The sequence below is a fragment of the Thunnus thynnus genome, chromosome 10 (assembly GCF_963924715.1).
Source record: "Thunnus thynnus chromosome 10, fThuThy2.1, whole genome shotgun sequence".
Classification (NCBI taxonomy): domain Eukaryota; kingdom Metazoa; phylum Chordata; class Actinopteri; order Scombriformes; family Scombridae; genus Thunnus; species Thunnus thynnus.
The window spans coordinates 5546907-5574862 of NC_089526.1; the positions used below are offsets into that span (position 1 = coordinate 5546907).

General features: G+C 41.0%; 1 protein-coding gene across 10 annotated transcripts in view; it reads right to left on the reverse strand.

The window, feature by feature from the left end:
- The window catches only part of cspg5a (chondroitin sulfate proteoglycan 5a), a 60169-nt gene extending 37229 nt beyond the window's left edge, over positions 1 to 22940 (reverse strand). For 9 of the 10 annotated variants that reach the window (XM_067600581.1, XM_067600579.1, XM_067600577.1 and 6 more), the window contains exon 1: positions 22144 to 22219. In XM_067600581.1, the coding sequence (XP_067456682.1) occupies positions 22144 to 22204 (61 nt within the window). In that variant the 5' untranslated portion in view covers positions 22205 to 22219. Of the gene's footprint in view, positions 1 to 22143; positions 22220 to 22292 lie in introns of those variants that run through there. The other variant, XM_067600574.1, reaches the window with a different exon arrangement.
- Between the last annotated feature and the right edge of the window lie 5016 nt (positions 22941 to 27956).

The following is a 27956-nucleotide window of genomic DNA, read 5'->3' on the forward strand; positions in this document are numbered from 1 at the left end:
TCAGAAAAAGTTTATTTTAAAGGTTCTAAAGGCAAACAATGATTTTATAATCCACTTCATACCTGTGGGACAGAAATAAGGAGAGTTATTAATGTGGATTATGAATTTTTAAATCATGAAGGTGTTATCAGTTTAAAGCTCACGGATCGATTGTGAGACCCTGAGCACAGACGTATGTCTGCAAGTCCCCACAGAAAGAAGCAGAGAAACAAAGTGCTGCAAATTTAATGAAGTGAAAATGGTTTCACTCTAAAAACAAACCACAGTTTGTATCGATCAGTTCAGGAAAAACTTCAAGCCGTCAAATGAGCCTGTTACTGAAGTGCAGCAGAGCTCGTTAGGGAGACGCCCTATCATGTTCCTGAAATCCCAAAACGCTACATATTTTCCATCTTTCCCTGCTCTGCCCACACCTGATTAATCAGAGCCAATCAGGTGTGGGCAAAGCAGGGAGAATATATGAAGTACGTTGCAAACCAGAGAGAATTTTGTGGATGCTTGTGCATTTTACTCAGTCCAATCTGTGAATGCATCTATATCCTTAATGGACTATTTCAGGTGATTTGTGGAGGTTTATGATTCGACTAATAAAACTGAAAAACATGCACATGTAGAAAATAAAACCGTGGCAGCTAGAAGTGGAAGAAAACGCTGACCCCGCATAAACCACTATGACATCAGGAAAGGCAGAACCCATTACTATGAAAAATTCAACAATCAAGGGGTTGAAAATAAACCAGTTGGGTGCAGAAGTGAAAACAGTATCATCTTTTTTCTGTAAAGTCTGCTGGCAGAAGTAAAGACATTTAAAGAAATCACACAGGGGCAAAAAAAAAAAGTGTAATTTCTTACCCAAATGGAAACAAGTAAATATTAGAATAACTGCAGAAAGTGCACTGAGCTGTGTGATGTAACATCTGCTGTTGTTTGTATTTTACACAACAAATAGAAACTGGTTCAGTTCACTCTTTCCTAAGAAATTTTCCAGCAACACACTGACATCACAAGTTAAAGTCTTTTTGGCTTTATGAGATGGACGAAGCGTGCTCAAGAAGTCTGGCAATGAACCGGACGGGTTGAAACAAATTAAAACGAGATGTGATTGGCTGGATACTTATCCTCTGGTCGATTACTTCATCCTAGGGCGGCTCGTTGAGTCATGCAGAAAGCTGCTTTACGGCCGCTCCCCTTTGGATTAAAGGAATAATTCACTAATGTACTTGAATGGTAAAGAACTGGGATTAAGGATTACGGGGTTGGAGAGGGAGGGATTTGGGAGACTTTGGGGGTACCCTGCAGGGGGGGGTTGATGATATTGAGGAGACACAGACAAGACAGCATCTCGACGGTTGTAAGAATGCTGTAAATATGTGAAGATGACACAATAAAGGCTTTTCGTCGTGAGTGACAGCTAAAAACAATAACCATCTTTCTGATGGAGCTATGAAACTGAGCTGAAGTAAACTCTGATAACACTAGTGTTTTTATCTACTGTAAACAAATTAAACTGACATGTTCTTCACAGTCTTTTCATTATCTTTAATTTAATCCACCAATGTATCTATCCTTCAAGTTTCATCATGTTTTGTCAGCAGCCTGCATGCCACAAAAATCCAATCTGGTTCAAGACCTCTGATTCCTTTATATTAGCGATTTAAATAGGTCTGGTTTCGTGTTCACTGACAGATGTTTCCCCTGGATGGAAAACAATTAGAGCTTTGTGGGTGTGACTTACTCCTGTGACAGAGCCACACAAATAGCATCACCACAAAATCGCCACAAACATGACGACAAGAGTGGATGAAATCGACACACCTAAAGAGCTCGATGTTCACGCCAACTTCTGAATTGTAATTACGATGAGCAAACTCTGAGCGCCGACGTATCCGACTCGGCACTTCATATTACAGAAGTACTTGAAAATGTAGCAAATAGGGAAGCCTCACATCAACGGGGGTTAAATCCCATCAATATCATTGTCGTCATCCTATTAATATGTGTAATAGTAATAATCATCTGTATGAAAATCAACATCATCACACTATTAGAGATCATCAGTGTAATAACTTTTAAACATAATAGTAATCATTATCATCACCAATCTCATCCTACCAATAATAATCTATATAATCATATAGTGTAATATCAATATAGTATTGTTTAATAATAATCCCACCATTATTAGTATCCATAACAGCCAATATTAGCAGTTGTGACAATGAAAACCAACCACTTCAGTCTGATTACCGAGCTAACAGTCGGTCGACTTGTTTCCTGCATTGTGATCAACACAGCAAGTGTATTTTTCTCTATAAAACTCCATGACTGCATCGTCGATTGCTTCCTGTCAGACAGACAACACTGTCAGACAGACGCTACTGTTTAAACTGCTTCGTTAGTCTGAATGGTTGACAGGAAATAAACTACACAATCCATCTTGATTACAGTGAAGGAATAACAACACTGATGCAACAGTTTGGCTTTTTCATGTGTTTTTCGGTGGAGTTTTTACAGCACAGAGTGATAAGTATACAGCATATCAGGCTGTGGCTACAGATCAGATCAGTTGTTGTTTGACGTGCAGTTTCGAGGTGGATTTCTGGCAGGTTGGGAAATTTTTGGGCCGCAGTCTGCAGTTTGAGCAGCTCCACAATCCAATTTCCCAACGTGGCTGCTGTCAAAAGATGTGTTTCAAACTGTAGTGAGCTTGTTTTTACATTATTGGAGTAATGGCCGGTACATGTTGTGGCTGCAACCGTAGCCTTGACTGAGACTGCTGTGATATAAAACTGAACCTCGCTGCAGAACAGACGGATCATTTTGTCTTCCAGCCATCTGCGGCTCCACGTTTTACTTTATTTCTTCCTACTTTCCACCTTTCTAGTACAAGTGCAAAAAGCGACGCTGCCCTTGTGTCTTTTTAACAGCATTTTTGAGGATGCAGTCATCTTGTTTGAATAAACTTTACGGGGGATTGTCACTCAATAAAACCTGCAGGGTGTGAACATAAAAGTCACAGGTTCTGGCCGCACAGAAAGGCTGATTAAAACATGCAGTGTGAGTTAACACAATGCGCAGAACAATAAAAAACACACAGTGTCTGCCCAGTTTAATATAGAAAATCTAGCTCAACTCCAGTTGCTGATTTCCTACAATTCCCAGGATGCATTAGACGCCCCACACAGTGAACACCTGAACTTCACTCACCAACAAATCTTGTTTTTTTATGGTCTTTCTAGTCTAAGACATTTTATATCTTAGATAATATTATTCAGGAACTGTTTTTAATAAGCACTAGAAGGAGAAGGTTAAAAGGTTCTTCTTCATGACACAATTATCTGCAGAAAAAACATATCTACTGATCTTTAATAATGAAAAAAGATAAATATAGCACCAGCCAGTGCCTTAATCATCATCATCACCATCATTTGCACTCTTGAAAAGAGTCTCAGACCATATACATCAATGTCACAGAGGTTATGGTTTCTGTTCCCACCAAGAGTGCACACTCACAGTGAATAAATGCGTGCACTCTTGGTCTGGTAAGGAGCTTTGGTTAACAGCCTCTACCAAATGGCATATGCGAGGATATCTGCGAGGATCTTTTCTAACAGAAGTTAAGCTCAGATCGAGATCCTCTCCGTTTTTAATCTGCTCATCTCTAAATATCTCCTCGACTCTCAGCGAGGCTCCATTTACATGGAAAATAGTTTACTTATTATGATCTCCACCCAAGTTAGATGATGTAATGCCGTGTTGGGACAAACACCCAAAAAAGGCTCACACCCTCAGATACACAATCTAATAACTTCAACACTTGAAAACTGCAGAAAAACAAGGAGGAAACTAATACAGCACAGTATACCGTCCACAATCTGCTTCATCTGCTTGATCTCCTATATTTCACAAAATGTCTTTATACAGTCCACAGATCACATGCCTGACCTTTAATCATTTAAGTCACATCAAGTCAGCTTTATAGTCAACTAAACATGACAGCAGCAGTTCAAAACAGCCAGTTCTTTAAAAAAAGACAAGAAAAAAATCTACAAAACCTTTGAACAAAAGGAGAAAAATCTAATTGTGAGATTTCTTTTGCCAACTAACAACAACTTTATATAGAAACTGAGCTGTGAGACATTAGTTATTACTAGAAAACAGTCAGATCTCATGACATCTCAATGCTAGTGGGAATTAATCAGCGTCACTGCAATCATCTAAGGCCAAACAAACAAACTGGGGAAAGAATTTCACTCCTTTTCACAGATTTTTCTGTGAGTCAAGCAGTTCACAAGAATTTCTTTGGTCAGAGGGAGAGCTGGAAGTTATGTTGATATCTTACTTGGTGTCGGGGGCGTAAAAGGCAGGACGTTGACATCAGAGACCGAAGTTTACACCCTGAGTCCCATGTGGGTTTATGTTTAGGCAATAAAGGCACTTTGGTTAAGGTTAGCGAAAGACTACGGTCTCTGTTAAATGTTAATTTTCAAGTTGTGTCTTCTGCTTTAAGTCACTGTTGACCTTCTTTGTATAAAACTAAGACAACAACCTTTCCCAAACCTCAGCCAAGAACTGTGAGAGCCTTAACACAACCATAAAAAGTTGAATAATGCTGCAGGCTTGTCGGCACAAGCCGATGCTGTACTGCAAGATTGGATATTTTGGCAGAAAAAATGAAAATAGTTGCAGTATTAATATTTTTGAGACTTGCCAAATATTTTAACTAATATGCTAACAACATTTTCTAATCATATTGATAAAAAACGGAATTTGGGCACCATTACATTCCCTTCAAAACTTATTTGCTGTTACAGTTAAGTAATACTGTATATATGAACGTGATTTCTAGGAGAGCAGGTTGTTCATGCAGGTCGTAGGGAGGAGGTTGAGGTGGGTAGTGGACGTACTGGACAAAACAAAGGAGTTTGACACTGGAGATCGTAGTTTGCATCCTGATTCCTGCGTGTGTTTAGGTATAGGCGACAAAAGGACTTTGGTGAAAAGTCAAGGAAAAACTGTTTAAATGTTAATAACCTCGTCCTTCAAGTCACTTTTGACTTTATCAGTATTAAACCACGATCTTTCCATAACCTGAACCGAGTGTTGTGAGCACTTAAACATTACAATAAAAAAGATTATTCATGCTTTAGTTGCCATACGAACATTTCGTGACTTGGTAAACATGTTCATTAACAACATTCCCTAATTTAGGTGGAGTTACGTTTGTTTCACAGTGTATTTATGCATAATTTCTAGGAGACAGGCTTGAACTGGGAGTGATGATAACAATAGTTTGAAGAGCAACAGACTGAGATTTTTTCCAGTTGAGTAAGTCAAAACACAAACTGGGTTTCTCTACTTGTTATTTGATGGATTATTCCCAGTACGATTATTCAAAAGACATAAGGCATCTAAAATGACATCAAAACCTGATGTTTGCCAATAAAATATGAGCCAAGAAACTCAAGTTCCAGCAAGAAGCGCTGTGCAAAACTCAAATTTCCGAATCAAATATTGTAATAAACTGACACAGAGAGACCACATCGACACAGATATTTCATCAGCTTTTAACAAAATGAGTTCTGGTTTTAAATGTGATGACAATTTATATAATGATACATTTCTGCTTCTGTATCTCACTACCAGCTGCTGTTGAATTGTGTAAATGTGTGTGATTACATGACCTTTCCTGACTAAAACCAATCATTAGATATACTTTAACAGAATAAACGAGTACACGTGTGCAATGCTTGTTGTGATCTCATCTAAACCCTCCTGTCATCATTAAGCATGAGGCTTTTTACTTCAGCCACGAGGCATCTGACAGGTGGAGGGCTCCAGTTTGTTGAAAGTTTTGTTTTCTGGCGCAGCAGCAGCGAGCTGCTTCTTTCAAGTCGGGGTCGTTCTGGGGCTAATCCCTCCAGCAGTCCCACAATCCACTGCTGTTTAACACATCAACTGAACAGACTGGGATAATATGCCAAAACCACACTGACACACACACACACATAAAGGAATAGGCTTTACTATAACTGCATAAAAGCATTTTACACACTAAACGCTCAGTGCTCACCAGGAATAAAAAAGAGTATAAATGTCTGGCTCTCTTATGCACACATAAAAACAATCATACTCATCTTCTTTTGCTTTTACCACACACACACACCTGACAGCAATACACTCATTAAGTGACAGTTTGTCCAGATGAGCGCTGTGTTTGGATGAATCTCCTGGGAAGAGCAGTCAGCCTTCAACAAGACCAACGTCTACTGCTGCAAGAAAAAACCCGATGAATAAACACACACACACTGTGCAGTCTGGAAAACAGACAGTAATGGCTGCTGCGCAAACAGAGGGAGTGACGAGATGATGAGGAGAGATGGTAACGAGGGACATAAAGAAATGACACGACGTGACAAGAGAGAAGAAAGAGAAAAAAGCCGGAGCGACAAACCGAGGGAGGAGGACGAGGCGACGTAGTGAGAGATGGAGGGAGATGGTGACAAAGACAGAGTGAGTGGATGTGAGATGCTTTCATGGTGTGTCAAAGACTCTTGGACTTTTACTCCCACTCTGCCCGTCTGTCTGTAGTCAAGGAGAAAACACTCTGCAGAGCTTTTCAATCAACACTGTACTGTCTTCTCTCAGCGGCCTCAAATCTCACACAGCTATCGCAGAATGATGCTGGTCCAAGAGGCAATGCTTACAAAAACTCTTGAGCTGCTTTGAGCGTGCTAGCATGTTCCAATCAAGAGGCAACTACCACGGCTTGGGGCCAATGTGGAAGTACTTTAAAGTGCAATGCCACTGACGGCCACTAGATGCTCCAACTGATTCCCGTTCAAAAAGCAGCAACTTCTGTCTAAAAATACTAAGTCAGCCATTTTTTCTGAGTCATTATGCTCGTAATCAATAAATTCAGGCCCTCTAATAAGGTTGTTGGTGGTCGTTTGGGAAATTATTGCTCCGTTAATAAGATTTGAAGCTTTGATGTCTGCTGTGTGGCTGTTGATTGATGGCTTATGGAGATTGACAATTTGCTCACCTAGGGATGGGAACTGATAAGATTTTATTAATAACAACGCCATTGTCAATTCTACTTATCGGCCCGATTCTTTATAAATTCCCTTATTGATCCCTGGTCAATTTTCTGTGTGGAAAAAACATAGGCCTACACAGGTTTTCAGCTGTTTTATTATCTCTGAGTCTGAACACAGTGTAGAAACAGAGCAGCTGCAGCAGGCTGGAGGAAGTGATTCTACTCAGTGAAGGGATTGCTTGGAGATCAACCCCAAGTTCCCTCAGTATTACTGTTCTGCACTGCAGTGTGGTGAGCCAGCGGCCTGTTAGCTAGCCCGTTAGCCCTGGTTGGTAACAGCTGAGGGTCCACTGCTCTTTAGTTAGCTTCGTTAGCTCCAGCACCAGACCGACAGAACAGCAGCTCTCCCTGCAGCCCGGCCCGCTCACAATACCGGGTCAACACCGGGTTTTCTTGGTTATTTTGAATATGTTTTATTTGCTATCTCGGTCCTACCGCCATGACTCCTTCCTGTTGCAAGTTTCCAGCAGTGTAGACACATGAGTTTGACGTCATTGTTTTGCAATGCACAAACGTCAGAAAAACATGCAGGCATCGATAAAAGGAACTGATTAGCTCGGAGGCATACGATTCCAATGGATCGGACAATTTGGAACCAGTTCTCAACTGGAACTGGTTCTCGATTCCCATCCCTACTGCTGCTCTACCCATCTCACACTGAGTCAGACTATTGTCACAATATATGGCAAATTTAATGTTAATTGATTACGATGTCCTGTTAGCACAATCTAGCTAAAGTAGCTAACGTTAGCCTTACGTATACACGCTCATTTAAAATGCATACACACATACGTACAGTATACAGATGTACACTGTTGTGTGTCTGTTTTATCTGTTTTATTGTTTTTTTTTCCTTATTCAGTTTTAACAACTTATTAGTTTGGCTGTTTTAACACAGATTTAAAAGCATAAACAGGGGCAGCAAAGTGGCTTCAGCTTGATGCCCTACACAGATTACACTGTTTCATTGCAATAACAATGTTTAAATATATAAAAAAACAGATGTATAAATACATAAACTTCCATTCTGGTTTCAACATTATGCTGTGGTGCCTGTGGCTTGCTTAAAATGTCCAAACAACAACAGAAACAAAACATTTTTAAAACACATATTTTTGTAATTTGCAATAGGACATCACATTTAGCACACATTAGCTAATCGTTTCCTTAGTCTTCATCATTTGGCAAATAATATAATGACTCCAGATGCAAAACATGTTGAACGTATCCCACTAATCTGTATCTAATTTGTATCTTGCTCTCAACCTTGATTTTCATCTGGGTTATTTTTCAGAGGTTACTTCACACCGTTAATAACCCAACATTCCCAAAGTCACACATCAGCAGCAAATAAAAAGTAAGCTTTGCAATTTATTTGATATGGGTTGCAGATGCCTTTCACTGTATTGGCTTTACTTGTAAAACAGTAATAAAACTGGACATGTATGTACATGGACAGGTACACACACACACATACAGTCTGCAGTAGGAGACCTGAGTGGTGTCAGTCTGCCAGAGATCCTCTCTGTGCATCTCTGGACTGAGCGCCAATTAAGTGGAGTTGTCTCCCTTTCAGCACCTTGTTAACCTAATTGGATTAACGAGGGGGAACCATTTGACAGACAGCTGATTTAGGAGCAGCGTGGCAGCATCATACCGGTACACAAAATCTTAATAAGTCTTATTAATTTTGACTTAATATGTCAACATCTTGACAAGTCATTCCAAATAAATGCACAAAACTGCATCAAAGTGAGCTACATTTTTTTGGACTTCTAAAATGAAATCATCTGTCTTGGTTCGATTAACAGAACAGGAGATGAATCACTAGCATAACACGATTACTAAACCCTCCACGGATTTTCTAATGTTACACATGAGAACAATTAATGTGACCATAAGAGACCTACTGAGTCATGATTTCAGTTATGACAGAGCTCACTTTCAGTAAACATTCAAAGGAAAAAATGGGGCTTTTCATTGGGAAAATCTATTTGTCCAATTCAGATTGGTTAAAGTAATTAACAAAGACTCGTGCTTTCCATCTCATTGAAGCCCCCGTGTTTTTGAAATTATACTGTACAGTAGGGTTTCATAAAAATTCAAGGTCCCACGGGTTATGAAACTTAATCATCACAGATGGCTTGTTTTGCAGAAAGATTTACTGCTGGTTACGACCGACACTACAATGTTGGAGAACAGATAAAAGCATCAGGAACAAAAACAGGAAAGGGACTGTAACATTAGTACCATTTTGTCCGAATACAATCTGTGGGCTTTTTGAATATTACGTCGCGTATCATACACCTGTGAGCTGTAAAAAAACAGCTGTGTTTGTGAGTGTGTGTGTGTGTGTGTGTGTCAATAAATGCAAAGAGTGCATGGAAATTACACAGTCGCTGAATGAAGGAATTTCCTGTCGTGCTCGGTTTCAACAGCAGAGATCCAAGACTGACTTGAGACAGATTTATTGACAGATTTATTGACGGACAACTGAACACAGCATCACACTGGCACCGTAAAGTTGAGTGTCACATTATCGATTAATTGTTTTAGACATTGCAAAACAACTGCTGGTTCCAGCTTCTAAAATGAAAGGATTTGATGCTTTTCTTCATTGTATTTGATGACAAACTGAATATTTTAGGCAGGCAGGGAAGCATTTTTCACTATATTTTGACATTTTATAGACCAAATGATCGCTTCATTAATTGAAATAATGAAAATAAACTTCAGTTGCAGCACATACAGCATGATTGGTTTCCACATTTTGAAAAGTTCCCAGCTTTGTCTTAAGATCTAGGTTTGCAGAGAGGCCTGTAGACTCACTTAAACTGGTTTTGGTAGTGGATCAGTATGCCTGATCCAATTCAGGTCCTTTGCTAATTGTACCAGGTGGTTAAAACACAGCAAAAAGCACCGTGAGAGGGTGAAACATGAGTGGAGGATACTGCTGTGTGGCAGTGAGAGAGGCTATTAGAGCAGCTTTGGGTTAAAAACTATACTTAACTTCAATTTTAGCAACATTTTATTGGTGAACCACACTTCTAAAGCGCTGCTGATGGTTGAAAATTGTATTTACATTTCAGTATTTTGTTTGGGCTGAATTAATCTCACCCAACATGACGCTTCTTTGACTATTTTAGGTTATTTTCAAACCCACAGTTGCCATTTGCCATTTAGCTCAAACTTGCAGAATACTCTTTAATAGTCGGGTTGATCGAGGTCGGTTCGTGTTCCCACGACAAACGGACCAAATTAGTTTGTGACTGGACCGAGATCACCTCCTCTAAAGAGTCTCCGTGCGGTTGTTGTCATACTTGAGTACGATTGCTGTGTTCAGATCAACCCAAACAAACTGTACGAAAGGGGAAAACCAACCAGAGTCTGATTCAATTGGACTAAACAATGCAGGTTTGGAAACGCCCTTAAAGAAAATAACAATCTAGGACTCAATGGAAGACCAAATTATTTGGTAAGATGGAGGTTTCTTTGCAGCAATTAGGACTTTAAATGTGCAAGCCTGGCTAAACCAACAATAACCAGTGTCTTTTTCCCAATTAGAAGCAGAGAACTGGCAGACTAGACGTCAGCTGGCAGGACCGAGGTCCGGCTCGGGTCAAGTCAGGACGAGTTGGTTCAGGGTTTCAGACTCAGTCAGGGTCCAGGACAGAATGGACCAAATGAGACAAAAGTGTCAGAATAAAAGAGTCTTTGTTTGTTCCCACTTTAGATTTGATAATCAAACAGTATTACATAAGAAGAGTCCTCACACCACATGTCTGTGAATTTGTGTGTGTGTGAGTTTTAGTGTGTGTGTGTGTGTGTGTGTGTGTGTGTGTGTGTGAGTTTTAGTGTACGTGCATGTGTGTGTGTGTGTGTGTGTGTGTGTGTGAGTTGTCTCTCTGCCAGTATAACCCACTGGTAATTGGGGTGGCTTCCAGCTCCTCTGGTGAAGGGTGTGGATGGTCATAATGAGAGGAGTTGTGTGTGTGTGTGTGTCTATGTCTATTTGTGTGTGTTTGTGTCACAGTGATTGTTTGGGGGTGATGGCGCCTCAACGCCAAGTGCTGTTGGCCTGTGCTGGCGAGCCGCCGACCCTCAGGCTTCGCCTTTTGTTTAACCCAGATCAGTTTGAAGAGGGGAAGCCTCTCGACCACCCACAGACCCGGAGGACTCTGATTGGCTGTGACAGGCTGTAAAGAGGAACCTGACTGGTTTTGACAGTTAAGGCCCGCCGGCCTGTTTGCTGACCCAGACTGGATGGAAAGGTGAAAAGGTTCAGATGGCGGGTCGTCAGGAGAAAAAGCAAAAAATAAAAGATTACAGTCGCCTGTAGGAACAATCAGGAGGTTCAGTCTTGAAGAGGTTGGTGGAGTAATCACCATAAATCACTTTTATTGTCTCTAATTACATATCACATCCTATTACAATATGGTAAATGTATTGAAATATATAGTGTTTAAATAGTGGTTCAAGTGTTTTGTTTCCATTTCCACTTTTTAAAAAGCAGCTCTTTAAAAACTGGTTTGACTGAAACTAATGACTTAATGTCAGGTTTGTTCTGCAAGTTCAAGATGCAACATTTTCCTTGTGGTCACTTATTTGTCTAAGAAAAAAAGGCAAAGTAGAGGCCAGTCTTAAATCATGTATTGGTTGTAAAGTGCTTTGCTGCCTTGCCAGGTGTGAGTGAGAAAGGTCAGAGATGAAAACAGGTAGAAGCGACTGAAGAGACGGTACGAGAGTGTGCGCCTTTATCCCCATTCGTACGATTCATCGCCTCTTGTGCCTTTAAATTTGGTCGAACAACAATTCTTATGAACTAGTGAACTGTTGGTTGTTTGTGGCAAAAACAGGGACTGAAAAAAACACTTAAGTGGTCAAATTTGGGTTAATAAATCACATTTTCAATTTGCGCATTAAAAAACCTGAATGGAAACATTTGAAATAATCTCCCAAACATCCCCAAAGTGTTTTTACTCTTGGCTGAAGTGGAAAAAATTGGTGAGTCGATAAAAGCAAAAGGCAACAAAGTGCAATGGAAGCAGACTTGGCGAATAAATCATGATGTACAGGAAGTATGTGACTATTCAGACGCTCCTAGAATGAATACATGAAACAAACATAACTGTCATTTTTCCATCCTCTTTTAATTACATCATCTTGGTTTAACGGCTCGACTGGAAATTTAGTGCTACCAGCTGTTCATCTCGACATCACAGCTCCTAAAATTTGCATAACAGCAGTGAATGGAAACACACATTCATTTTTTTTAATTAAATAATTTTTCTTTTTTTTCTTTTGCAGATTTCCTGGAAATTCAGCTAAAATTTATGACTATTTTTGGGTTCATCTGGTCCAAAAAAATGAGAAAATGAGGCAACTGTGGTCAGCTCTGGTTCAGCTCTGGTTTTTTCTTGATTGCGACTGGTTTCTGTATTTTTCGAGTCGTGTGAGAACATTTAACACACAGAAGAAATCATCTTATTAATGTCATGAAAATGGCCGTAGAGAGCGGACCACATACCGCTGTGGGATGGAGACGAAGCGCGAGCGAAGTGAAGAGTGAGTGAGAGCCTCTTTAACTCATTCTCATTGATTTCAGCTTCAAATACCTCACACACACACACACACACACACACACACACACATTCCTCTCCTCATCTCTCGTTCCCACACTCACTCACTCGCTCACTCTAATGAATAAGACATGAGGCTTTTTTATCTTTACCCAACGCTGCTCATTAATATCGATATAAAGAGGAAATGCACAGGTCTGCAATCGGCTCTAATTGAAAACCTCGGCATCGATTTGACACCCGTCTTTCTCTTCCTCACTCTCTCTCCTTCTTTCACTCATCTTTCCTCCTTCTCTCGCCATCTCCTCATCACCACTTCATCTCCTCCTCCTCGTCTCATAAACGTCACCGTTTTGTTCCCTCTTTCTCTCCCCCCCGCCCCCCCCTTCCTCGCTCGCTCATCCTCGTCAAATAAATCTTTTTCATTTCTCAAATCCTTTCTTTCTTTTTTCCTCTCTGTCTCCGATCCCCTCCGTCTCTGTTTCTCCTTTCCATCATCTCCTTCCATCGCATAAAACCCATTTCATTTCTGACTCCACAGGTGGCGGAGGAGGATGGAGGAGGGAGGACGTGTTGCCATGGAAACGCTCTCGGCCTCGCTTAGAGTCGATGCGGCGCTGCGCAACCCGGCGAGATCCGCATCCGCACGCGTTAAACAAACACACGCGCGCACACACACACAGAGGCACATAGCTAATAATAATGTGTTTATCTTTGAGGAACTGGGGGTTTTATGAAGATGAAGAATATGATACTGTGTGTGTGTGTGTGTGTGTGTGTGTGAGTGTGACGGAGTGAGTGTGGACACGTGTGCATGCATGCACATGTATGAGGCCATGCATACAAGATTTCCACTTCTGCACACACACACATATCCCTCTGCCTCTTCACATCTTGATGTTAAAGCGGTTTAACCGAATTAAAATGGACAGGTGTGTGTGTGTGTGTGTGTGTGTGTGTGTAGATGTGAGTGCATGCATACTGTATGTGTGCATTCAAGCATCTCCACTTACACGGCCTGTTTTCTCCTCCCATGTGGCCTGATTTCGAACGGTCAGTCAATTAAGATTTAAGTGTGTAAGCATGTACGTGTGTGTGTGTGTGTGTGTATGCAGGGCCGTGCACTTAAGTTTTCCACTCTTACACAGACAAAATCCTCTAATCTCCCTTCTAACATCCTGATTTTTTTTTAATGTTTAGTGAAATTATGTGCAGTATAGTTAAATTACCAGAAGATGTTTTGAGCTGTGATCAGGATCCTCCCGGTTTGAATCATTCTGCCCTTTTAAGAAAAAATCTGGGTTTTTTTCAGGGAAAATTGGTGGAATCTGCAAAAAATCTTCATAAAAGATAAGCCTTGTATACAACAAGTCATTCAAATTAAACAAGATACGTCATTTGTAACTGCACTCCAGAGCGTCACGTATAAACATTCTCTTATCTGACGCCACCATCATGGAGACGACGCCACTACAAAATCACTGTTAAAACAAAAACAACAAGTTTTCTGCTGTAGTTAAGGTTTTTTTTTTAGGTTTAAGGTTTATAGCTCTTCCCAACAGACGCGCTCGAAGGTGGAGAAAACCTGTCGACATGATGAATGTTTAACTACGGAGGAAACGCCGCACGCTTTCTGGCAACCCTTCCTGAAAGACATGAATGTCAGATGGTCTGTTTCGTAAAGTTATAGTTCTGTTCGACAATCCAAGAAGCACTCGAGCTGGAGCATACCGATGCCTTTAGGTGCAAAAAAAGGACTCGGTTAGAGAAGGATGGTTTAGATTAAAATAACCACTCGGTTCAGGTTGGGAAACGCTCGCTGTTCTTCATCGTTTTTAACATGTTAACATTGTGTTTTAGCACATTTTCAAATGTTACATTCTTAACCAACACAAACCTTTCTGCTGTCTGCACATTTCTGGATAAACTGTATCAACTTTTGCACATATTGCAACTAACAATCATTCTCATTATCGATTAATCTGATGATTATTTTCTTGATTAATCGTTAAGTCTATAACAGATAACAGAGCTCATCATGATTTCCTGAAGCCCAATTAATAATTTACTTGTGTTGTCCACCAACAGCCAGTTGACTGTAAACAGAAAATGATCACATTTGAGAAGCTTGAACCAGCAAATCTTTTGAAATTTTGCTAAAAAAAACACTTTTGATTAATTGACTAATCTTTCAGCTCTAATTGTCTTAATTGGTGGGACGATTCTATTTTATTACGCCAGTCTGAACATAAACTGTGACATAAACAGCATCTGCTGAACCTGGTTTGTTGGCATGACAGGTGTATGTGTTTGTGAACACGTGTGTGTGTGTGTGTGTGTGTTCACACAGGGGTGGGAACACACGGCTGAATGCTAATATGACAGTCTACAGCAGAGGACAGCAGATGAGGAACGAGGAGCGTTCACTGCTAGACGAGGAGAGCTTGTGCACGAGCATGAACTCGATGACTCGCTTCACCAAGGACACACACACACACACACACACAGTCTAGCACCTACATAACACACTACCACACACAGAGATGCACACACACACACATTTTAAGGCACAGTTGAAAGCAGACGTACTGTAGCACACATACATACACAGAGAGAGAGAGAGAGACAGGTGCCAGCCTACATATAAGCAAAAAAATGTGCACTTTTTCCATTTTACTTCATTTTTTCACCCCTTGTCTCTCTCTCTCTCTCACACACACACACACACACACACACCGCCTACGGTACATGAACACACACACACACACAAACATGTAAATTACTGTTGAAGGGCACCCAGAGTTTGAGAACAACGCCAACTCAGCACGGCTTAAAAAAGCACACATATCCTAATTGTTTCGTCTTTGACCAGGAGGAACAGAAGCAGCCCGTCACCGTCCGGATGTTCATGAAACTTTGTCGGACGACCTTCTCACACCTGCAGTCAAAACTTCTGGACACACCGAAGCCAAGGACAGCGGCAATGACACCCTGAACGACTGCCACACCTGAGAGTCAGGAATGCAGCAAAAAAAAACAAACACCTGGATGCTGACAAGGACGACGACATGGAGGAGAAACTCCTGCACAAAGAGACACTTACCCAGACTATGTTTAAGATTTTACTGATTTAACTACTATTTTTTTGTATGATATTTGTCATTTCAGGTTGTGCCACTGCAGAAATCTTAAAGATTTTCATGCTAAAACTTATAAGGATGACAATAATTGCAGGGTGCAGTGTAGGCCTGCAGCTAACGATTATTTTCATTATCAAATAATCTGTTAATTATTTTCTCAATTAATCGTTTACTCTTGGAAATGTTAAAAAAATAGTCACAAAAAAAAATTGCATTCATAATTTGCTTGTTTTGTCTGATTAACAGCCCAAAACTTTAAGATATTCAGTTCATTGTCATATATGACAGTGAAAAACAGAAAATTATCATATTTGAGATGCTGGAACTGAAAAATGACTGATTATTTCATTAATTTTCTGTTGATTGATTAATTTTTTAAGTGCTTTCTGTTCACTGAGCAGCATTTTCTGTGTGTAATATGTGAGTGTTTGAAATGTTAACATGATCACATGACTGCACACTAGTGTCCTGGCTGTGATGGATTATTGGTTTATCTTGTTTGTATGTCTGCATGTATGAAACTTGTATTGTGGTGTTTACACCTGGATTAGCCCCAATCCTGGTTTTTTAGAGACCTGAAGATGCTAACTGGTAACACTGTCTCCTAGAAATTACCCTCAGGATAAATAAAGTATCTCTCCATATTAGTACATGTCTATTAGAAACTTTAAATTAAGTTAAATGAACAAAAATCCAGAGAAAATTACATTTAATTGCAGGTTTTCTGTTGTCAAAGATGATTAAGAACAACACTAAACAACACCACATTTTCACTAATATCTACTATGAGTGAAGTGTTAATATTTAACTGAGGTTTTTTTTAACTTCTGCCCAAAATATCAACAAAATTTTAGCTGTTTGAGTTGAATCCAAACTGTTTTATTAGTGTAAATGTAACTATTTAAATAACTTTTCCCTGTTATTAAATCATGATCGTTACATACTGTTATCACACATTTGAAATTGTGAAAAACAGATTTAAATCTCTCATAATTTTCACCTCCAACACATAACCAGCGTTTCAGATTTTATTCTCCATTTACAAATTGTAGTTACATGTTGTATGAGGACATTTGCACCTCAGAAGAGGCTAAAATTACAAACACACACACAGAGAGAATCCAGCAGCTGGTCGGGTCAAGCCTGTGGCCGCCTATGTACGCTAACGTCGGCCTGCGGGTAGATCCAGGTGGGAGGATATTACAAATGAAATTAGGATCACTTAACTTCACAACAAACAGATTTATCTGGGATGAGGCTCATAACAGCCACCAACAATCCCAATTTAGTGCCACGAGAAAAGTTTTAGGGAGAAAATAATCTCCATCTGTTATGTGACTAAAGCTTTTAGTGGTTTAATCCAAAACACGTTGAACCACAAAAACTCTGCAACTCTTCACACTTGATTTATTGTTTGATCCATAGTTTAGTTTATTAAGTGTAAAAAACAATGACGCTGACTAATGATCAAAAACCCAAAGGTTGTTGAATCTGTAAATATTTTACCCCAAAAATGACTTAAATTCACTGATTATTACAATAACTTATTATTACAATTAGTTGTCTGTAAATGTATTAATTCATTAATCTAATCTATTAATTAGATTAGATCTATTAATCTAATCTAATCTATTAATTCTCAATCACCAGCATGTTTTTTGCCAACCCTATTGCCAAACAAGAGCATCGATATCGAGCAATTCTGCAAAACTCTGGATTATGTTCAGTGATAACGTTTGTTTTAAATTCCTGTATTCTACAATCTGTGCAGGTGCATCTATGGGCAACTACGATGTGGTTGAGATTCGGAGGTTCAGTTAATAAAAAAGCAAACGTTAATTGCAAGTCAGCGATGTGAAGTGAACTCTTGCATGAAGTGTTATATATACATGTCCATTCACCACTACGAATTCCACATCCTTACTTCCTCCTCGCTACGTAACGTATAAGACACACTTCCTGTTTTGGTACTGAACACTGGAATTGGATGTATAGTTTATATGAATACAGGACTGTTTCTGCACAAAAGGCCACAGGAATACACCAATGTCAATGAGCAGCAATCATCAACAGTCAAGGACATAAAACGCAATGAAGAAAAAAAACATTTTCTTATTAAGTAAAAATAAATATAGCTATAAAAAAGAATTAAAACCCAGCATCACATCAAGGCAAAAATAGAAACACTGCTACCATTCAGTACATAAAAAATATGGAAAGATAAGATTAAAAGTAATGATAAATAAATGCAAGATAAAGTGCAAGTCTCTGTATCACATTAAGAGATTCAGTCTTTTCAGTGGCCACAGCAGTAAAAGAGTCTGAAGCACATTCAAGACACACTGACGTACGTACTCAGAAAACGTGAAAAAAGGGGAGTCTGGGTGTCACATCACACAAGAAAATGATGACAAGCTGAAACTAATGATTCAAGAATCACTGCAGTCCTTTCCTTTTGCTGTCACTCTGCTAACATGATTGCATGTTACTGCTAATTACTTTCCTAACCGGGCTCGTTACGGCTTCCGTACTTTGACATGTGTGCTTTTGCAGTGATTTGATGAACCGTCGCCCGCCATCCCGGCTGCTCCGAGTGTCCGTCACTCACGTCAAAAACATCAGACACCTCACAGACTATGAAGATATATATATATAAAGTAGCATCACTTCTTCTACTTCGTCTTGAACGTTTCAAGCAAGATTTTAAGAAATCATGACTATCAACGCCGGCTCTGAACACGACTGTTCCCAGAATAATATCAAGGCAAACTGCACGAGATCCGCCGAGGTGACACACGACTTTGAAGACCAATTTACACTAAAACTGCTGCGGTTTCCTCCTCAAATTTGAGTCACAAAAAACATTGATGTTTGCACTGCCGACAGCAGAACGTGTACATCTGCTGAAAATCAAACACAGTACGCGGCTCATGAAATCAGTATGCAGAAATAATGAATACACCAGTGCAAATAATGATATCATCTACAAATTAGAGCTGGTAATGATGGACTACACCCAATGCCAGTGGCTCTGGATACACACACACACACACACACACACACACACACACACACACACACACACACATTGATGGGGAGGCAGGCAGAGAGCCACCGGACTTAAAATTTCAGCACGTGCCAAAATCCAACCGACATTTTTAGCTTAATGAAATTTAAAGTGGGAACACATTACGACGGCGATACGAACACATTGTTCTGCCAGCCGGTGTCAATGGATGTGTGTGGTTTCCATGGACACCGAGAAGAGGAGGCAGGTGAGAGAGAGGAGGGAGAGCCATTGTTCACCAGCAACCCATGTACATTTTATGATTGTTAATTTTTTTTTTAGTGTGTTTTTCTTGCTTACTGCTATATAAAAAAAAAGGCTGTGTAGCGTTATTGGAGTCATGGAGGGAGGATTTGGCTCGAAGATTAACCCACTGCACATCAAAGATAATCTGTCAGCTAGCAGATATGTGTCAGCAGGCCAGAGGAGAAAAGAGATGGAGAAGAGGAGGAGGGAGATGAAAGGAGAGGCCGTGCAGAAACCAACGTCGGACACCGTTACTCCAACATCCACCACCTTAACCGTGCGTGGGGGGAAGGGAGGGAAAGGGAAGGGGAAGGGAAGGGGAAGGGGAGGGGAGGGATGGCGGCACATCATCTGTATTTAACATGAAGAAAAAAAACAGGGATTGCAAATGGCCACTGGAGGAAAAAGCCGACAGGAAGTGACTGACGGTATTCTGGTCGGCTGGTTGTCAGTTGAGGGCAGGCGGCTTTGCTCGTCTACGCATCATTCACAGATGTGGGGCAAGCTGCCGCCTCCATACTTCACCGGTGAAGCGAGAAGATGTGTGTGTGTGTGTATGTGTGTGTGTGTGTGTGTGTGTGTGTGTATGTGTGTGTGTGTGTAGGAGGAGGAGGAGGAGGAGGAGGGTTAGCCCAAGGTTGTTTTAAGGCGTCTGCACTCGATCTGCCAACCTCTTTTTGTTAAATATCCACTTGACTTTGAACTGACAACCTTTAAGAAATAGTTCACATAATTTTGCTGAGAGTCAGATGAGAAGATCGATTCCAATCTCAGACACGAGAGCGGTATCAATCTTCTCATCCGAGCAAGCAAGTAAACATATTTTCCAAAATCTCAAACTAAGCCTTTAAAGGATTTGGCTGGTGATTTTCTATGTTTTTCTTATCGTCAACAAATGTGCAGAGCCAAACCAACAATGAACTGATCTTCTTACAAGTAGTGTGTGCGTATCCAGAGCCTGATACATCTTATTCTTCTGTGCTGTAAACCTGCATTTTTGTTCCTAAAAACTATTAAGAACATGTCAATGAGCCACACTGTTGCACTGGGTGACATGATCCTTATATCATGAAAAGTATGGGCATGTTAGTTTGCCTAGAAACGGCTCCAAACAGTAATAACAGCGATCATGTTTTCAGTCTCCGGAGAGTAGTTCTGTGTACGACAGATGCCACAGCGCATGCGCGGTTCCATTTACAGAAAGCTTGCTGTGCTACATTTCACAACCTCTTGATTGCTGTTGTTAGTCTTTGGAGCGATTTCTACATAAACTAATGTGTCTGTAATTGTTGTGGTGAAGGAACATGTCACCCAGCGCAACAGTATGACTCACTGACGTGTTTTTAATCATTTTTGGACAACAACGGAGGTCGACGGCACAGAGGAATAAGATATCAGACATTGAATACACAAACAATACTTACTAAGGAAGCAAAGGCCAAAATGTTCCACACAATGTCCTTATATTCATGTGCATTACACTGCATGGACAAGCTTTGTTCATGCTTTCACATGTTACGTTCCTGTAAGGCATTATGGCTGCATAACTGGGGGAAATTACATCAAAATACACCTGCCACTTACAAAAAAGAGAAGAAAAAACCTTCACATCCATTGAATTTGTGAGGAAAAGTGGAGCAAAGGCAGACAACTGAAAGGACATAGTTAGTCAATGTGTTAAATCATTAGATTTGGCTCAGATGTGCAGCTGACAGGGAACATTGCTCTTGGATGTTCCACTATTGTGAGTTTTTTAACCCCCCCCACCCCCCCTCCCCCCTCCTCCTCTTTAGAAAGCTTCCATTTATTGTTGTGCTCCAAATAAAACACACACACACACACTTCACCTTATAATCACACTCCATGAATTTCATCCAGTGCAGTGAAACGAATCAGCCAGATTATATTAGATTATAACGCCAGACTGATTTCATCTCGCGCACGCTCCTGCATTATTAATCTGACAGTAATGTAGCCCGCCGTGCGCAATGAATCTCAGACAAAGAGAAAAGAGAGAGACAGTCCTCCATGTCTTTTTTTTTTTTTTTTGTTTACTCCCGTGTTTTTTTTTTCTTCTTCTCCCCTCTCTGTGTATCAGAATGTCCGTCCAGATCCCTTCATGAATTATTCATCAGGTCCCCTCGGCCCTAATCCTCGCCTTTGTGTCGCTGTAGTGCCAGTGCGCCTCCAGGGATCCGGGGTTACTGCATCGGCTGGACGCTGTCACTGTCACAAATCTCTGTAATTTCCCCAATAATATTCCTGCAGTGGTTTACAGCGCGCCTGCAATACTCCAGGTGTTGTGTTAGTGACCTGCTTTTGTTTTTGTGATTTGCCTCTTAAAATACCACTAATATCCTATCCGTATTCATTCAATGTCTGGAGTGAGTTAAATGGTATTTTTTAACCCCTCCACGCTACATAAAGACTATAAATGTCTGCAACATTAAGCTGATAGTGAGCGTTTTGCATATTCATATTTAAATAATGATATCCAAATCATATTTGACGTTACAATGTGAGATATTTCGCCCTATATTTCTCATCCTGTCTTGTGGTGTCTATATGTCTCCCCTATGTGGGTTAAAATTGACCTCATTACCTCCTCCAGTGTCTCTAGATTGTCTACTAGTGTCTTTATTGTGACCTAATTTTGATTTTATGCAATGCATGTCTCCTATGGCATCTCTATGATACTCCTACAGGGACACAATGTTCAATAATGAGCCTTTAGTGACATTTTTATGTCTCTAAGACACCGATATAAATTCGAAAATGATATTCTTACAGTATGATATTAATTCGATATTTTGCTCTAGTATCGATTAAACATGTGTATTACACACGTTTTTAGGGACATGCTCTCCAAATTTCATTTTCAGTTCGCAGTGACTGTAAAATGTCAAGATCAATATTGTGCCCAGCATGAAAAAAAACAAAAACAATAAGCTTTTAATACCGGTTGAGTGTGAAGTGCAGGGCTTCCTAACCTACAATCCGAGCCTCACTGACCTCCTTTCTGACTGCCCTGTGGGAGTGTGTTTAGGTACCCTGAATCCACAGAGAGGATCATGCTGCAGCAGCAAAAAATATATATATGAAGTGACAAATCTGGACGTTTTTGCATGATTAAAGTGCACATTTACAGGGCAGTTTCTTACCGTGGACAGACAGCGGGATCAAGTGCAGAGCCAGGACGCACGACAGCAGCGTTAGTCTCCAGCATCCCGTGCAAAAGCTCGTCTCCTTCCCCTGCATCCTCGCTGTGCAATGATAGACTAAGATGATCAGATAAAATACAAGAAGAAGAAGAAAAAAAAATATCCCTGCTCTAATTGTTGGTTTTGTAGTTCAAAAAAAATGTTGCACAAAAACAAACCAAAAAAAAAAACAAAAAAGTAATCCGGACAAGTGTGTGTGTGTTGATTTGCGTTGCAGTCTAGACTCCAGCCTCCCTGCGCTTCTCCTCCATAGCCGCTTGGTCTCAGCTGTCTCCTCGGATCCGTTGCTGTTTCACACGCTCGGTTCAGTTCAGCACAGTGAGGTTGGTTACGGCTCCATTGCCACAGTAGAGCGGTCGGAGATGGAGAGGGTAGTAGTGGTGGTAGTGGCGGCGGCGGCGGTGGTGTTGGTGGTGGAGGAGGAGGAGGAGGGGGGCGTGTATGGGGGCGCAGACGCACGCCGTGGCTCGGCTTGGCTTGGTTTGGCTCGGAACGGATCGGTGCTTTGGGGCACTTCGTGGCGGCTGAGAGAGGGGAACAAACGCACGGCGGAGTGCAGCGCGCTCGACAGCCTTCTCATCATCAGGGGAGGAGGGGGGGCAGGGGGGGCAGGGGGGGCGAGGGAGAGAGGGGGGGAGGATTGTTGATGCCCCCCTCTTCCTCCTCCCCCTCCTTTTCATCCCTCCTCCCTCCCTCCTTTTTCCCAAGAGGCTTTCCTCCTCCTCCTCCCTCCATCCTTCCCCTTTCCTAAAACTTCCCTCTACTTTTATGCCCTTCAAAGCATCCACACTTCTCTTCCTCAAACTTTTTGTTCTCCTCCCTGTTTTCCGGAGACATCTTCCTCCTCACTTTCTTCTCTAGCTTGCAAGACCTCCTTTTGCATCTTTCCAGAGATGTTTCCCTTCCTTTTCTCCTCCTCTCTCTCCATCAATCCCTTCCCTAAAACCTTTTTTCACCCTCCAAGACTTCAACCTTTTCTGTCTTCCTCAGACTTTTTGTCTCCTCATCCTTTTTAACCTGATTTCCCTCTTTTTTTCCTTTCAAGATAACATTTTGTCCTCCCCCCTGCACCTTTCCAAATATGTTTCCCTTCCTTTTATCATCTCAAATATTTCTCCCTTCCTGCTCCTTTTCCTCCCTTCCAGCCCTTTCCCTAAACCTGTTCCTTGTCTACCTCCTCCCTCCCTTTCCTATGATGCTTTCCCTCCTTCCCTCTCCATCCTGTCCTTTTCCAGAAACTTTATCCAACCTTTTAATCCGTCAACATTTCACCTTCTTCCTCCCTCTTTTCCAGACATTTCCTCATTTTTTCCTCCATCTTGCGATTCTTTCTGACCTCCTTTTCCCCTTCTTTCCTTACCGAGACACATCCACCTCCATCCTAAAGTTGTCCACATCTTTTTTTCCCTCAGACTTTTTGTCCTCTTCCCGTTTTTCTGGATACATTTTCCTTCTCTTCTTTCTCACTTTCCTCATCATTTTCCAAGAGCTTTTTTAACCTCCTTTTTTCCTTCAAGAAAAATGTTCTGTCCTCACCCTTGCACCTTTCTAAAGATGGTTCCTTTCTCTCCTCTCAAATCCCCATATTTCTCCCCTCCTCAACCCTTTCTTTCTTTTCTCTAAAACTGTTCCTCCTTTACTTCCTCCCTCTTTCCCAAGATGAGTCCCACTTCTTCCTTCTCCATCCTTCCCTTTCCTACCCCCCCCCCCAATTCAAAGTGTCCACATCTTTCACTTCCTTAGACATTTCTCCTCCTCTTCTTTGTCCTCGATGACCTTTTCCTTCCAGAAAACATTTTGTCTAAACCCTCAGCACCTTTTCGCCTCCTTTTCTTCCTCCTTTCCTTTTCTCATCCACTCCATCCACTCTTCCATCTTTCCTACCTCCTCCCTCACTCCCCCCTCCTCTATTCCCATCCTTCCCTTCTCTAAAATTCACTTTCTTCAATATCTTCCAAGATATTTTACCTCCTTTTCCACTTTTCTTTTCAAAAAATGTTCCGCACTCTCCTCCACACCATAGCTGATGATTTTCCATTCCCTTCCTTTCCCTCTCTCATCCCCTCCGTCTACTCTTCCATCCATCCTTTCTTTTTCCTAAAACTGTTCCACCTTTCCACCATTCCTGTACACACTTTTCTCCTCTTCCTCCTGCCACTGTCTGTATCATAAGACTTCCTCTTACTCCTCCTCCTACATTTCCTGACACTTTTCCTCGACTCCTTTCTTCATTTCCCAAAACTTTTTCACTCCTCCTCCCTTCCTTTCCTCCTTTTCCCAAAGTTTTTTGCGATTCAACAGAAGAGTGTTGGATCTCAATGGGAGTGCTCACACTCTAGCCACTTCTTTTGTTTCCCATGGGAGATCGGTCTATGTTGAAGGAGCTTAACTTCCCTTCATCACTCAGTGTGTGACTGGACTGTGTGTGTGTGTGTGTGTGTGTCAGAGAGTACGAGACTATTTGAGATTATGTAAAAAAAAAAATAAATGTGATGTTTGATGCCGTCAAAACAACCAGCTTTGGTTAATAAGATAAGAGACACAGAGAAGCAAACAGAGAAGCAAACAAAGAGGGGGAGGAGGAGGGAAAGCGTGGGGTGTCTGGGTGAAAGCGGGGGTTAGAGGGGTAAATGGAGGGTGGGGGGGGGGCGTGGGGGGGTGCACACGGTGATGAATGCCCAAGGGCCCCGGGGGTAATGATGGTGGTGGGGGTTGTGGGCATTCTTCCACACAAAAAACATAAAGGAAGAGTGAGGGGCAGGGCAACAGGAGGCGTTTAGTGTGTATATATGTATATGTGTGTGTGTGTGTGTGTGTGTGTGCACCTGTATCTGCAATGTTTATGTGTGTGTGTGCACATGTGAGAGCAGCAGCAACGGCAGAAATAAAATAAGAAATGCTTAGCGGAATAGAAAACGTGTTCGGTGAATTGTGAAAAGTAGGTCAAGAGGACATTTCGGTGGCTTCCGTTTAAATATAATAAAATATGGTTCCCTCTCTGTGGTAGAGAAATGTTTTGGGAGCAGAATATGAACAACATGTCCTCCCCAAAAATGCTGCTAAAAAACATTCATCTATCTCTTTCTGCCTTGTTAACAGATCCAGTTATTGACTTAAATATTACACAACACACATATAAAATGACTTTATTATCAAATAAAAACATTAGGTCTAAATAATATTCCATATGCATTTCTGGCGACACATTTTTAAACTAGAAATACTGCCTCGCGGTTGTTTACATCCATGTCTGGACAATCACCACAGTTTCAAGGTGGGCGCCAAGATCAGTGTCATCAATTCAGTTTCTGACCAAATGTGAGTCAGATAGTGAGTTATGGCGTCGCATGATGGCCAGAAAAGTCTTTTTGCAGAATATTGTGTCACAGTGAAGTTGACCTTTGACCCTTTGGATGTAAAATGTCATCACTTCATTTTATTCTATTAGACATTTCTGTGAAACTGTCATAATGCCAAAAACATGTTTTGTGAGGTCACATTGACCTTGACCTTTGACCACCAAATTCTAATCAGTTCATCCTTAAATCTAAGTGGATGTTTGTGCCAAATTTACACATAAAAAAACCTAAGTGGAAAGTCAGAAATTCAAAAAAATTACAAAATATAATAAAAAAAAAATTTCTTTGCTGAGAAGGAAAAGTTGGTGTATTGATAAAAAGAAAGTGGGACAAAGTGCAATGGAGTCAGACTGGGGGTGTCACGATGCTCCAAATCCAAGATTCGATTTAACTTTCAATTTTAAGGTCATGATTCGATTCAATTTAAACATTTTTTTTCAGCACTGACGGCTGTGCCGTCGTTAGACTATCGAGTCTTGATTTGTAAAGATCAACAGATCATTGGTTTCATGCCCTGACAACTTTAATGCCCCCAACTCTTCCAAGGCCTGGAGGATCTGGGGCAGCAGGTCGAAGAGCCAGAGGATCTGGACGATCAAGAGGCTAGTAGCATCTTCCTGGTCAAGGAGATAACACTGCCCGCTGGGCCCGAAGGCGACGACGTTCCCCGACATGTGCAAGTAAGCGGGGATGGAGAGAAAGAAAACACTGAATGGCGAGCCTGCTTGTGATTTTGAAGGTTGAAATCAAACGCTCATTTCAATCCATTTTCAATTTAGAATTGAAATCGTGACACCCCTAAAACCAACTATATGAATAATAGATAAATCATGATGTACATGAGGCATGTGATTTGAATGGCCACTGCTGAAAAGAAACAGTCAGATCTGTGTGGTGAAATGATGACTCTAACACTCCTCAAATGAATACAAGAAACAAACGTGAAACAAACATGAATGCCATATTTCATCGCATTTTCTACATTGTTTTCACCGTTTGAGGTTTGACTGGCGCTCTTTTAATTACGTTATCCTGTTGTGCTCTCTTCTTCTGCAATGGATTAATGGCAACTGTTGGCAAATGTTCGCACAACGGATGGAACCACACAATAACTGAATTTTCTTTAGCAGATTTTAAGGACATTCGGTTAAAATGTGTGCTACATTTGCATGGAAACGTAGCATTCAAGACCCTTACACAGTTAATGTTTCAATCTTCAACACTGCAAACTAATGTATCTAAGAATACACTTATTGGCCTAAGAAGTAATATATGTTGTAAGCTAGTTAGCAAGGCATGCTAACGTTTGAGCAGACAACTCACTGTTTAATCCATTCTTCACAATGTTTTCTTGTGTTTTTGATTTTAGAAACGGTAAAAAAACTCCCTGTTATTTTTCATTGTTACAACATATGAAATGATGATAAGTAATGCGAGAGGCGACTCTGCAGCTCCCCTCGGCTTCACAGAGCTTTGTAGAGAGTTTCAGCTCATTGTTTATCTGTCTGGCTGCAACTTTACTGTTTTGGTTCACCCTTAGTGCTCTCATAGTGTTGTTCTCAGCCGCAGCAGGCAGCTTTTTTTCCAGGTACAGCTAGCTGTAGACTAGCTGGTGAACATAGTGGAGCATTTAGCAGCTAAAGAGCCAGATATTTCCCTCAGGAGTTGGTAGAGAGCAAAAACAGAGCTGAACGAGAGTGAATATTGGACTTCACCAGTTGGACAGAAACACGACTCCAAATGAATGATAATGTTGCTCCGTAACTGACCAAAAAATGAGTTAATGCAGGTTTAAACTGTCTGTATACAGAGTATCACTCTTACTGGAGCTCCTGTTCAAAGCAGTGATGTAAATGTGGCCTAAATGTACAAGAATCTTCCTCGCAGACATCAGAGGCGCACACAGTCACACAGTTGGTGACAGGAAACAGGATTTGAATTGATACTGAGGCTTGAGGTCCTCTATTATAATACAATAACCTTGATGTTCACTGCACACACACACACACACACACACACACACTCAGCCTCATTCTGTCTGGCGGCGTAGCGTTTTTTTCCAGTATTTTGGGGTTAATGCCTCTTAGAGCTATCATGTCTGTTTCGGGGTCACGTGCTGTTGTTGTGACATCCCTGACACAGTGCTTTAGCAATATGAAATGGGGGACAGTGCTCATCAACACATGGATTAAGAACATTTAATCCCTCTTGTTCACCCCTAAAACATAAAGACCCCCCCACCCTT